The sequence below is a fragment of the Dicentrarchus labrax genome, unplaced genomic scaffold (assembly GCF_905237075.1).
Source record: "Dicentrarchus labrax unplaced genomic scaffold, dlabrax2021, whole genome shotgun sequence".
Classification (NCBI taxonomy): domain Eukaryota; kingdom Metazoa; phylum Chordata; class Actinopteri; family Moronidae; genus Dicentrarchus; species Dicentrarchus labrax.
The window spans coordinates 20,488,752-20,501,931 of NW_026136703.1; the positions used below are offsets into that span (position 1 = coordinate 20,488,752).

Below are 13,180 nucleotides of genomic sequence, written 5' to 3' on the forward strand. Positions count from 1 at the left end.
TTTTCCTGATATTTTTAGTTACTTCAAACACAAATCTGTATTATTTATTATAATAATAATTATTTATTTATAATATTTTTTAATTTTAAGAATCATACATACTTAATTGGTTTCTTTTTTTGACAAATTCAGTGTTTGTTGTTTTAACTGCGTACTTTTCTAAATCAGGACGAGGCTGTTCAGCAGAGAGTGAAGGCCCAGTGACTATAGCTTGTGTTTAGATCTCCAGCGGGCCCTTATCTGTGAGATATACATCTTAAATGATAATCTAAACTTTAAACATAACGAAAAATAACAACTTTCATTTAGTTTCCTTTACAGAAATAGATGAAATGCTGAGATACAGGCCTACTGTATATTTTTAGAAAATACATTTCTTACCCCCTTTAAAATCAAGAAGGCCTCAGGACCCCCTGTGAAGCTTTGGTGACCTGTAGTGGGGGTCAGGACCCCCAGGTTGGGAACCTGCGCCCTATAGTGCAGTTCTCTGATATACTAGTAGCCCTTGAGGTGGATGTTCCTGTCTGCTGTTTGTCCTTCTCTTTCACTGCACTGTTAATTGTACTCCCCTGTTTTATTTTGCTTATTATTATTTTATATTCTATATGTCTTTTAAACTTTGTGTAAATGTGTCTGTTTATGTTGACTTGTGTTTCTTGTCTTCATTTGTTTTATGTCGTATGTAAAGAAACCTTCCTTGTAGTTTGAACAATGAGTACAAGAGTGACCTCTGCTGGCCAGGAATGGAGCTCAAATCTAAATATATTTTTCCCAAGCTTTGTCTGTCCCATTAATCATCTCATGACCCATCAGATTTGAATTGTGACCCTTTAGAGGGGCCTGACCCCCTGGGTTGAGAACCAGTGGACTGAACTACTGAACTGTATATTAAATAGTGAAAACAGTAAAATGCTGTTTACACACTGATGCATCAGAATGAACCATTTAGTAATGTCACATATAATATCAGTCACACTGGGCACTTTTCAGCAGAAGCCAGACTTTTACTTACTTCTTCCACTGTTGTATTGGTGGTTTTTATAAAGTAAATAATCTGTATGCTTCTTCCACCTCTGTTGCAGTATGTTCTTACCTTCATACTGTACAATTTTGCCAAATATTTGATATTTGTTTGTTTTTCAGGCTGTTCCTGGAAGTGTCTCAGCGGCATCTACCATTTAAATCTTTTCCAGCTGTGAGCAACTCTTCTATTTCCTTTGTGCAGCAGAGATGAATATAAATACTTGAGGTTCATATTTGTGTCAGTTAACTATTGGAAGCAACAGAAAGCCAAAGTGAGACAGTGTTTCCAGAGTTAACCCTTTATTTAAAAGAAATGTTCAAACAATAAAAGGAGCACAGCCGACTGAAGAGTAAAGTGTGAATGCTACAAGCCGTTAATAGTGGTCGGGTAAAAAAATTACAACCTGTTTCCACCGTCACTGAAGTGAGTAATTAGCTTCTTTTTTATTTGGAATAGAAAGCGTGAAGATTAATGTCATCATACAGTAAGCCTCATCAACCAACAGAGTGCAATGTGTATCAAAAACACTGGTCGTACACACAGACACACACAGACACGTACACACATACATACACGGCTCCTTTTTGCTGTACAAGACTGAAATGGATACAGGCTGAGCTTCAGAGTGGCATTAATATTTGAAAAAGATGCATAAAGTGCCAATGTGTTTCAATTTCAAAGAGAAACCAATGTACACAAAATCCCTCTTTTAGATAAATTAACCCCAGAAGTTGAGGTTCAATTCAATCAAGTTGAGCCGAAAAAAAAAAAGAGAGAAAAGTCAAATTAAAAGTGATTAGAATAAGATTAGGATGAATTATGCCTCCCTTTGTTGAGCAAGACAGCTTCATTAAAGTCCTCTTACTGTTCCACGATACAGAGCAGTGTCAGGACGGATACGCCGGCCTTCTCTCTGTTTACAATTTATAAAAATCCCTAAATTGATCCTCTCTTTAGTCGTATTATGGCATGCATATACTGTACTGTAGACCTACTGACAGGTCGACAACACATCTGGGTTCTTTAAGTAACATCATTTAATAATTAGAGAATCACAAGTAAACATAAAAAAACAACATCAATGAAATAAAAACGCCCCATTGATTGATTGTATGATACATTATGGGGACACACTGTATCTACATCCACCAGGGTTTTTTAAATTGATGTGAATATTGTTCATTTTTTAAAATCAGCATCTACCTAGCGGGATCTAGTTTTCTGCAATCAGGAAAGATTGCAGCGTTTTGGTGTGATTACTGAGCACAGATGCTGTAAGAAGGGTTCCTGCCCTGTACGTAGCTGTGAAGAGAGGACGCAGACTTCACACACAACTGGAGATTTAAACCTGTGTCCTGTGTTTAAGTTATAATCCTTAAGACTTCTATGAAATCAAACCCATTTTTAAATACTGTTTTTGGTCTGTGTTTTTCTGCTATAACTATTTAATGTAGTTATTGTTTTCAGTGTTTGTGGTGGAGTCCGCCATTCCCACACTGGGTTTAGAGGACCAGTGTGTCAGATTTAGTGGCATCTAGTGGTGAACTGAACACCGCCAGGCGTCTGTATTAGACGACATGAAAATGAGAACTGGCTGTGAAGTGTGTAGCAGGGACTACGATGTCCGAGAAAGTCGCGATAGGCCCTATCTAGAGGCCAGTGTTTGGGATTGTACTTTCTGGGCTACTGTAGAAATATGGCAGTTCCAACATAGAGGCCTCCATGGAAGGTGACCTGTGGTGTCTGTAGATAAAAACAGCTCCTTCTAAGCTAATGAAAACACAACAATTATTATTTTCAGGTGATTATACACTAATGAAAACATACCTATAAATATTATATTCCATTTCTCCCAATAAAACCCCATAAATTTTACCCCCAAACCCTATATTTTACTTCCAAAAAAAAAGGGGGGAAAATAAAAAAAAATTAAAAAAAAAAAAATTTAATTTTTAAATAATTTTTTTTTTTTTTTTTCTTTTTTAAAAAAAAAAAAAAAAAAAAAAAAAAAAAAAAAAAAAAAAAAAAAATACACTCATTAAAAATTAACTGGCAACTCTACGGGGGGCTTTTATTGTGAAGTAATGTATTTGTCACCTAGATTTGTCTGTTTTTCAAAAATGCATCTACAAAACAAGACGGCAGCCATCTTCGGCATTTTTTCCCCCATCAGTGGGAAGTAATGGAAGATGAAGGAGCGGCCGCAGATCTGCACACCTCCACCTCAATAAGGTAACCATCACTTTACCGTCTCCTGCCGTTGTGTGGAAACTGCTCACCGCATCACTGTCGCAGTTCCTATCAACGTACTTCTTAATTAAAACAATGCAAGTTTGTTTGGCTGCACTGTAACCAGACACATCCGTCACTCTTCTGTTGTATTACCAAAAAGTAGCTGCTTATCAAGTGTTTTAGTATTAAACTGCGCTTGCTGTTACCACGGTAACCACGAGTGTTGCCAAATCAACCAGGAGTGAAATCTTAAGGATCACAGCTGTGACATTTTGGGGCCCATTTCTTCCCCATCATACACTGAATGTGGTGAATATGTGGTGTGTGAACATTGTTGTTGGGCCGTCGAGTGTATGTAAAATATATATAAACACAAAGTAACCTTATGTATACATTAGCTGAATAATAAAATTTAAACAAAATAAACCTCAAACCCAAGCCTTGTATAATGAATCAGAGATAAACATATAATAAACACAACAATCTTTAAAAAACGATGCATAGCATAAACAACATTGCAAAATCCATCTCTACTGCACTTCATACCTCAGCCAGGCGGTTTGTTTCCACGAGTGGAAACAGGTATCAGGAGTGCTTCAGCTTGTTCCAGGTGGAGCCTGCTGCTCAGGCGGAGAGAGCGGTGGTGAGTCTAAAAGCACTCCCGTTTAAAAAACAAGGGAAGGAGAAGAAAAGAAGCGAGGTGTTTCTGGGGGCCCAGAGGAGAAGGAGAAGAAGGGGAGGTTAAGGGGTGGAGGGGACATTTAGGGCTCCCTTCTGTAAACACTGCTGCTCGGGACCAAGGCTCCTCCGACTCCGCTGACTCCACGGTGCTCTTCTCAAAAAGGTGTAGGGGCCATGTGACTCTAAGTGTCCTCCTCTTCCTCCTCCTCCTCACGGTTGCCCACCACCCTCTTCCTCAGAGCTTCGTCAGAGAAACCCTGTCCCTTAGGTTCTGGGCGGCCCTCTGGGGACCCTCTCCTTCTACTCCAGACGTCATCCTGGTCGCCATCTTCGTCCTCTTCATCGTCGTCTTCCTCGCCGTCAGCCTCATGCTCTTCCTCTTGTTGTTGGAGTAACCTTGCCTGTTGCATCGACTGTTTCTCTGCAGAGTAACATCGAGAACAACAGTCAGTGACCATTCATAAATCCAGATACACACACAAAACCTGACTACTAGCAAATGATCTGTTATCTGTTCCTGTCATTTACTTAAACATAATATATTATATATTATTATTAATTATATACATTAACGCATTATTGATGAGGGCTCCTGTACTTTGGAACAGCCTACCTGAGAACATCAGGTTAGCTATCTGTTTAACTTGTTAAATCCCTTCTGAAAATGCACTTTTATAATCAGACTTTTTGTGAATTTACACAATACTTCCAGTATATCCTTTTTTTAATTATTATTTAATTTAAATTTTTAATAGCAACTCTGATTCTTGGTGTGTTTTCGGTTGTATCCATTTACTCATATATTGTCTCTTATTCTTTATTGCTGTTGTTTCTGTGTGCATGTATAACAGCATGTATACAAATGCAATATAAAGTTGTTGTGATTATCATTATATTCTTATTCAGTACAATCGCATATGAAACTCACTCTGGTAGTAATCTGGAGATGAAAATCGTCGTGAGGGGAAGACAAAGTCTGCGATGAACACCAGTAACTGCAAAGACAAAACAACAACAACCATTCATTCACTGGCATTGCAATGTGTTAGTACTTAATAAACACTGCAAGAGCATTAACTATACTATACTATAACTAACTGTGAATAAGTGCTGCACAAGTACTCACCAGTCCCAACGCAAGACCAGAGAACAGAGTAGCCAAGCCAAAGATAACATAAGAGCCCCAAACAGGAATCCCCAGCTGCTCGGTCATGTAGTTATGACAACGCTGGAAAACAAAAAAACATTTTCACTTAAGACTGTAAACAGAGAGCCAGTAATACTGACACACATGAAATCAAATTATCAAATGAATATAAGAATGCTGTGAGGAACCATTTTCAGTAGCCTGATAATCAGACTGAAATGCTATTTGACTCCTGTTTGACTTTTCCTTTGACGCCACCATCAGCCCACTCGTTCAATTTATGTAACGTTTCTAGACATGAAGCCATACATTCATAGCTCTCTGCAGACCTGCACCAGTGAAGTGACGTGAGCTAGTTTTCACAAATCCTGTTTAAAAACAAGCCAATATGTCTATAGAATATCTATCTATATTTATAAAATGCAAACGTGTTATTCTGTTGAATTATTATTGATGTTGTATGTTTTTTATGTCTTACAGATACCACTTTTCCCCCCAGCTTAGGGTACCAACCAAGGGTAAATAACAGAATCAGTATTTTTCTAATAATCAACAAATCCAACAAAAACACCAAAACTATCAGTGAATTGATCCTATGAACAAGTATCTGTGTAGCCAAACTGACTGATATATCTTACTCCCGTGTCACAGAGCTTCATTGCTCTTTTAAAAACTTATAAAATCCTATCAATGAGCCACACTGCTGCACTGGGTTGTCCCTTCATTATGATGAATATGGGCACTGTAGTTTATTTTGATTCAATCTCACCAACCTGCCAGAAATACTCACTAGAGCACCACATGTGTATTCATCCGTAGCAGAAAACTGTGTGTTTCCTCCTGTTTGAGTAATGTTTGCTAAACACTACAGTGCCCAAATAAAGCCTTTATAAAAACTGACACTGTGTACTATGTAATGTCAGAGGCAGAGACCAACACAAACATGCTGGTTTTGGTCTTTTTGTGGAATTTGTTGACAATGAAAGAAATATGAAATAATGCCAGCCTCATCCTTTAATAACGTAAATTACAAGACATCTAACATAAGAGGCCAGATTAGTCTTTGCATTGTCAAAAAACTATAAACATGTAAAACCTGAGACACCGGGGAGGATGATTTACTTCAACCGCTGTATATATAATTTGTTTAGGCTTAAAATGTGTCTTAAAACGTCTGCACTACTGGTGAGTTAAATTAGATTTTTTTCCCGTCTATTATTTTGTAAGCCCTGTTTCCTGTCGAACTGCATTGTCTGATTTCCTCATGAGATTTAACACTGGGCAGCAACATCCTTCTTTGAATGGAAAATGAAATAAATACTTTCCTATGTACAATAACCTACGTATTGACAGTCAGTACTACCAGGAGTGAAATCCTCACTTACCCGGATAAACATGGAGAGCTTGAACAAAGCAGACATTGAATTCATTCTGCCAACAGAGGAAGAGACGACAGCATGTCATTGAACACGGATTTGCCAAACTTTAACATTATTACAAAGCCTGAACACAAAAAATAACATAATGTGGAAGAAAGACAGAGAGACACTACGAATAAAGCCAACAGCAAAGATATCTGATGTTGAGTTTGTTATCACTGTGGAAAGCTGTAAAAGATAAACGGCTGTATCCTTAAGAGTGGGAAATATCAATATAAAACACATTTATGATAACCACAGGAGCTTCTTTTGGTATTGACGTACAATATATAGGGCTGTAACGAATGTAATTTATTTTTTATTTTTTTACATTCAAAGCTTCTTTTGAGGTTTTCGAACAAAGCCTTGAATGTCTGGCGTCGTATTTTAAGATGTTGTCACCCTATAAAAAAATAAATAAAATGTTTTTAGAATCCTCGAACAAAATCCTCAATTTGAGAGGAGCCCTTTATCGGATTAAATGAGTCTTTTTTGGCGTGTAAGGGCAGCATGAGGAGGATTTGTCAGTTGCGGTTTGTAAAGGCACGATGAATGCTTCCAGTTGAAGCCACACTTCATCCTGTCTGCTGCGTGCATGTGTGTGCGTGTAGTTCAGTCCCGCCTTCGGTCAAACAGACAGACTGGGGGCTCTTAATACAGACGAGCATAGGAGAAAGTAACAGAGACAGCGATGTAACCTGGGTCCCAACCTCACACCCTGCACAATGAACAGAAACGCAAAAAACTCCAAAACAGCATTCGAATGTTGATTTAGACTTCAAACTATTCATTACAGCCCTAATAATATACCTTAATGTTTGTAGGGAAAGCTTCCATTTGTAACCCCATTATTACACGTTATCGTGATCAAGTGGACTCACAGAAACGAAGATGGTCCCAGCCAGGAGGAAACCGGCTCGACTGCTTTCCATTTCTGCTCATCAACGAAGCTGAGGAAGTCATCTTTAGTGCGAGCGCCCTGGTACTTCCGGAAGACGCCGTCCTTACAGCTGAAACACAAACACGGATACAAACATTCTGCTGAATTCTGTCACAAAGTGCTGCGTTTATCACGACGCACATGACCCACATTTCCTGTAATGAAAATCTCATGGACTGACACATTATCCAAGAAAATGTGTTTAAGCAGCTGTGCTCCTGACAGAGTGTGACATTGACAGTCAATGTTGATGAGAGACCGAGACAAAGAAAGCAAAATGGCTGATCAAATTTAATACATCTAAATTAGGGGGCAACTATATATGTATCTCTATGTATATAGCCACAGTTTGAACATTGGAAAATTGTGGCTTAACGAGTGATTTTATGTTAGTGTTACATTGGGAAAGAACTGAAATAGTGCTGAATCAATTAGGTGACAATGAAGAGAATTGTCCTCTTCTAAAGAGGGAGGATTTTGGTTGTTTTTCCTCTGTTTTATATAATTGTGTCAATTTAACCACTAATTAGATTCAAGATTGGAGTTTGTTTTCACATTTAAAGATTTAATTGTTAATCAGAATAAATAATATGTAACAAATATACATTAAATGCACCCCTTGACTGAATCTATAATTTTAACCCCCAATGTGGCACATTCAGAAACTCATGCAAACAACTGTTACATTTCCCCCCCTTACTGATTATTATGTGTAAGTGAGTTATACAAAGATACCATCTTTGTTTTAAATGTTAATGTCACATTATACGAGAAAACTAGAAAAAAGGCTAAATCAGCACAAGGTTCTAAACTTAGTTAAACCCACTAGATGTTTCCATTGGATATATTTTTCAAGATGGTGCACATTAGAAGAACACATACCAGACGCAGTCACACAAAAGAGGAAGCAATGAAAACCACAAAATAACCAAGAACTTACTGGTAGATAGTCGGAAGTGAGGTTATGATGAATCGTCCGCTCAGACCTTACAGAAGGAAGACACTGTCAGTGTGACTCACAACTAAACTGAAAGGAAGTTCAGGCTTGGCAGACAGACTGAATTAATGTCTGATAGCAGCCACACTGGCGCTGGCTACCATTAATATTGACATTTTATACAGGCCTGGAACAAGACTAACACACAGTACAGTCAAATATTGAAGCCCTGACTTGAATAGCACTTTATTTAAGCTCATACAGATATTTCTTGACTTTCAAAAAAGGTGTCATTTTTCAGGCTGTAGGCAGTTTCAGTCTCAGGAAGTTTGCTAACTAAATCAGCAGTCTCAGTCAATCATTTAAGAGTCCCATGGATAAGCATGCTGTCAGGGTTTTTGAGACAATTCTTCATGCAAAAATCACAAAACCTTGCAGTGACTAAAACTGATGCAGTAACAACTATCTGGCATCTTTGTACGTCTATAAGTTGCCTTCAAAACTCAGACACATGAGTCATACAGGTCACTGGCATAAGCATTTAACTGCAGTATATGATGTTAAATACTGTGAGATTATATACATTTGTAAACTATAAGAGAGTTTGCTGTACTATCAAGACTGTGTAACCCTTCCTTTTACATTTCTGGGGATTTTAGACCATTGTTGACAACATAACAATAGTTTTATGGCATTCAACAGACATTTCTGACTAGATATTTTACATATAAACAGTCTCTCAATAGATTTTCCAGACAGATATACTATGTATCATATATCACGTTACTACAGTAAATGGCATTTACCATGATAGAGAGCTTAATTGGTAAACAACTCATTCACTTTGGAACTGAAACATTAAGTAGTAGTTGCTGTTAAAACCGTTTCAGAGAGGTATTGAATCAACTTTGAGGTCATTTTGGAGGCTGTGGTTTGTAGAGCTGCTGAATTACATTGTTTCTTATAGGGCTACACAATTAATCACAATGTTATCAAAATCGCTATACGGTCGAGTGCAATACCCAAATCGCAAGAAGCTGCAGTATTTTTTTGATAAAGGTAAAATAACGAAGCACTGTTGTGCTGCTGAGATTTCCTGGCCCACAAATGTTGTTCTCCAGATTTAAGAAAACCAGTTTGTTTGGTTTAGACACCAACAAATGTCACATCAACATGAATTTCCGGGTTTTATTTCCAGTGAAAATTATAATGAGGTGCAAAACAATGCATTCACATTAATCGCGAATCATATCGCAATCTGTAATATGATTGTTTTTTACCACATAGTGCAGCCCTAGGTTCATATATTGAATCCAGGCTCATCCTCAATGGAAAGTATTAGAAAAAAAACATCCTATAAATGTTGTTGTCATAATCAACAGTGTGTACGTTAAACAACATTACAGGAAGAAAGGTCTTACAAATAATGACCGCATCATCAAAGAAAACAATAGTCACAATATAGCCAATACACACAGTTATAACAACAACTATATATATATATATATATATATATAACCTCAGCTGACTGTTGTTTACTGCAGAGCTCTTGCAAGATGCTCTGACTATTTTGCACTGCATGGACATCACTGCACTCCTGTTTTGTTATGCATGTAGCATTGTCAGCTGTTAAAAGGTCATTCATGGCCTACCGGGTTGGTCAGTCACGTCCACCTTGGCTATGTTGAGCCCCATGTCCTCCCCCCAGTCCGCAAACTCCTTCCACGCCGGCTGGAGCTGCTGGCACGCCGGGCACCAGGGCGCGTAGCTGCGGGATATCAAGTTTCACACGTTTTTAAAGCCTCTGATAAACTGCACAGTCACTCACATCAAGGTGGAGAAAGATAACCACCGAGTACGAGCTTAAAAAAAAAAAAAAAAAAACGTATTGAAGATTAGCAGCAGCTTGTGGTTCACTTAAGTTAGCAGAAGAGGGCAGTTGTTATCACGGCGACACATTATTACAACAGGAGCGAATAGAGGAAGATATAAAAAAGCAACAGGTCAGATAAAAGAGAGTATTTAGGCTTTAATGTGACAGGACACGGTCAAACAGGACAAAGTAAGCTCGTTAAAATAGCTAACTGACGTGCTAGCTGGTCCGTTACACTCACAATTCAATCATCCATTCTCCGGATAGGATCTCCTCCCAGTTCTCGTCGGTCACCTCCCGGAGGCTGTCCCGCTTGGCCGAGACTGGCAGCGACGTTAAACACATCGCCAGCAGTAAGCAGCTCGTCCATGAGCGGGGTTTGGTTCGCCGCGTTGAGGAAAACATTGTGGAGCGAGAACCGCTGCTCGCTAGCAAACACGCCATGTCTGTCAGCAGCGCTCACTTCCGCTGTGCGCGCTAACGTCCGAGTCAGGTGGGTCAGAGGTTGACTGACAGCCGGAAGTGACAGTCTGAGAGTCTGAGAGTATATTTATATATAACGTTAGTGGTAAATATATTTATATATACTGTTATATATACTGTCAGTGGAATAATATATTTATATATAACGTTAGTGGTAAATATATTTATATATACTGTTATATATACTGTCAGTGGAATAATATATTTATATATACTGTTAGTGGAATAATATATTTTTATATACTGTTAGTGGAAAATATATTTATATATACTGTTAGTATAATAATATATTTATATATACTGTTAGTGGAAAATATATTTATATATACTGTTAGTATAATAATATATTTATATATACTGTTAGTATAATAATATATTTATATATACTGTTAGTGGAAAATATATTTATATATACTGTTAGTATAATAATATATTTATATATACTGTTAGTGGAAAATATATTTATATATACTGTCAGTGGAATAATATATTTATATATACTGTTAGTGGAAAATATATTTATATATACTGTTAGTGTAATAATATATTTATATATACTGTTAGTGGAATAATATATTTATATATACTGTCAGTGGAATAATATATTTATATATACTGTCAGTGGAAAATATATTTATATATACTGTTAGTGGAATAATATATTTATATATACTGTTAGTGGAATAATATATTTATATATACTGTTAGTGGAATAATATATTTATATATACTGTCAGTGGAAAATATATTTATATATACTGTTAGTGGAAAATATATTTATATATACTGTTAGTGGAAAATATATTTATATATACTGTTAGTGGAATAATATATTTATATATACTGTCAGTGGAATAATACTGTTATATATACTGTTAGTGGAATAATATATTATATACTGTTAGTCGATAATATATTATATATACTGTCAGTGGAATAATATTTATATATGTACTGTTAGTGGATAATACTTTTATATACTGTTAGTGGAAAATATATTTATATATACTGTCAGTGGAAAATATATTTATATATACTGTCATACTTATATATACTGTTAGTGGATAATACTTATATATACTGTCAGTAGATAATACTTATATAGTGGAATAATACTTATATATACTGTCAGTGGAAAATATATTATATACTGTTAGTCGATAATATATTATATATACTGTCAGTGGATAATACTTATATATACTGTCAGTGGATAATACTTATATATACTGTCAGTGGATAATACACATAACATGAGCTGGTATCTATGGAAGCCCAGATAATGACTTAGTATCTCAAAGTCAAAAGTCAAAATATATATAATAGGTTTCTCTTTATTTTGAGATACTAAGTCAAAATATTGAGAAAGTTTCTCATTATAATGATTTACAGAATCATTTTTTTCCCTGTCACATTGGCTGAAATGAGCTTCTGTAGTTATCAGATGTTGTTTAGTCGTTAAACTGCACAAACAAAGCAACGTTCATGAACAAATGTCAGTATATAAGGGTGTGCAAGTGGATAATAGCAGACATCCACATTAACTTGTGCAGGTTATATTTGAGCATTAAATCTTCTTCTTATAAGTTTTCCTATTAATTCATTATTGTAAGTATTATTACAGCTTAATGCAGAAAGTAAAGAGACTCAGAGTCTTTAAAAAAACAAATTCTTTATTTATTTCATGCTCATTTATTTTGAACGCTTATCACCAGCAGGTGGTGCTATCATCCCTAAAATAACCCAGAGAGGAGGTGGAGATGACACACTATATAAATGTATTATAGACTATATACAGGGTTGGGAGGGTTACTTAAAAAAATTAATCATACAGTTACTAGTTAGAAATATAGCCAGTAATCTAGTATCACAAAATTAAAGTAACTACTACTTCTACTGTACAAATAATAAATATTTTAGCATTTATCAAACTACAAGTCAAGGTTTGAGAGGCGTATTTAAGGTTTATGCTCCTGATGAATTTTGATAGCCGAGTAATCAGTGTTTTCATCCAACAGGAACTGTGTTTGGTATCTTCAAAGATGCATGCAGTGTTTTGCATTTTGCATCCACATGCAAAAACTCACTGAGAGTAAAATCCATTAGATTTGAACCTGGAGGTGAAGTGCAATCCTATTAGACCCTGCCTTCTAACGAATGTCAGAATGTATTCTCAACATACTTAACCTGCTGTAACACACATCTGTCCGTCTATAAATAAGGTCACTTCCTGTCACATTTCTGGGTTTCAGTGGCAGTATAAGCAGACATATTTCCAGTCATGTCCTCTAACAGCTGCTCCCAGATTAGATGGTATATAATTCCTTCAGTGAGTTATGGGTCTTATCTGGGGTTTATTACCATTTTGATCACCCAGGATGTCTTCCTGTGAGAAGGCAGTCCTGACATGTACTTGGACTCCTTTTATTGTGAAGGGGCATTGGT

General features: G+C 36.5%; 1 protein-coding gene across 1 annotated transcript; it reads right to left on the minus strand.

Annotated features, from left to right (window-relative positions):
• Positions 1–3,722: 3,722 nt before the first annotated feature.
• On the minus strand, positions 3,723–10,730 carry tmx1 (thioredoxin-related transmembrane protein 1). Its single transcript, XM_051395266.1, has 8 exons — positions 10,494–10,730; positions 10,032–10,147; positions 8,383–8,428; positions 7,384–7,512; positions 6,470–6,515; positions 5,064–5,165; positions 4,866–4,932; positions 3,723–4,358 (listed from the first exon to the last, which is right to left on the minus strand). The coding sequence occupies exons 1-8, from the start codon at positions 10,694–10,696 to the stop codon at positions 4,120–4,122; spliced, it is 948 nt and encodes a 315-aa protein (XP_051251226.1). The 5' UTR covers positions 10,697–10,730; the 3' UTR covers positions 3,723–4,119.
• Between the last annotated feature and the right edge of the window lie 2,450 nt (positions 10,731–13,180).

Bases quoted from the DNA above. Each gene is read 5' to 3' on its own strand.
- tmx1 (XM_051395266.1), bottom strand. From the start codon at position 10,696: ATGGCGTGTTTGCTAGCGAGCAGCGGTTCTCGCTCCACAATGTTTTCC. The intron at 8,429-10,031 runs GTAGGCCATGAA...TCCTTCTGTAAG, and splicing joins GGACGTGACTGACCAACCCG to GTCTGAGCGGACGATTCATC. The intron at 4,933-5,063 runs GTGAGTACTTGT...TTGTCTTTGCAG, and splicing joins CTGGTCTTGCGTTGGGACTG to TTACTGGTGTTCATCGCAGA.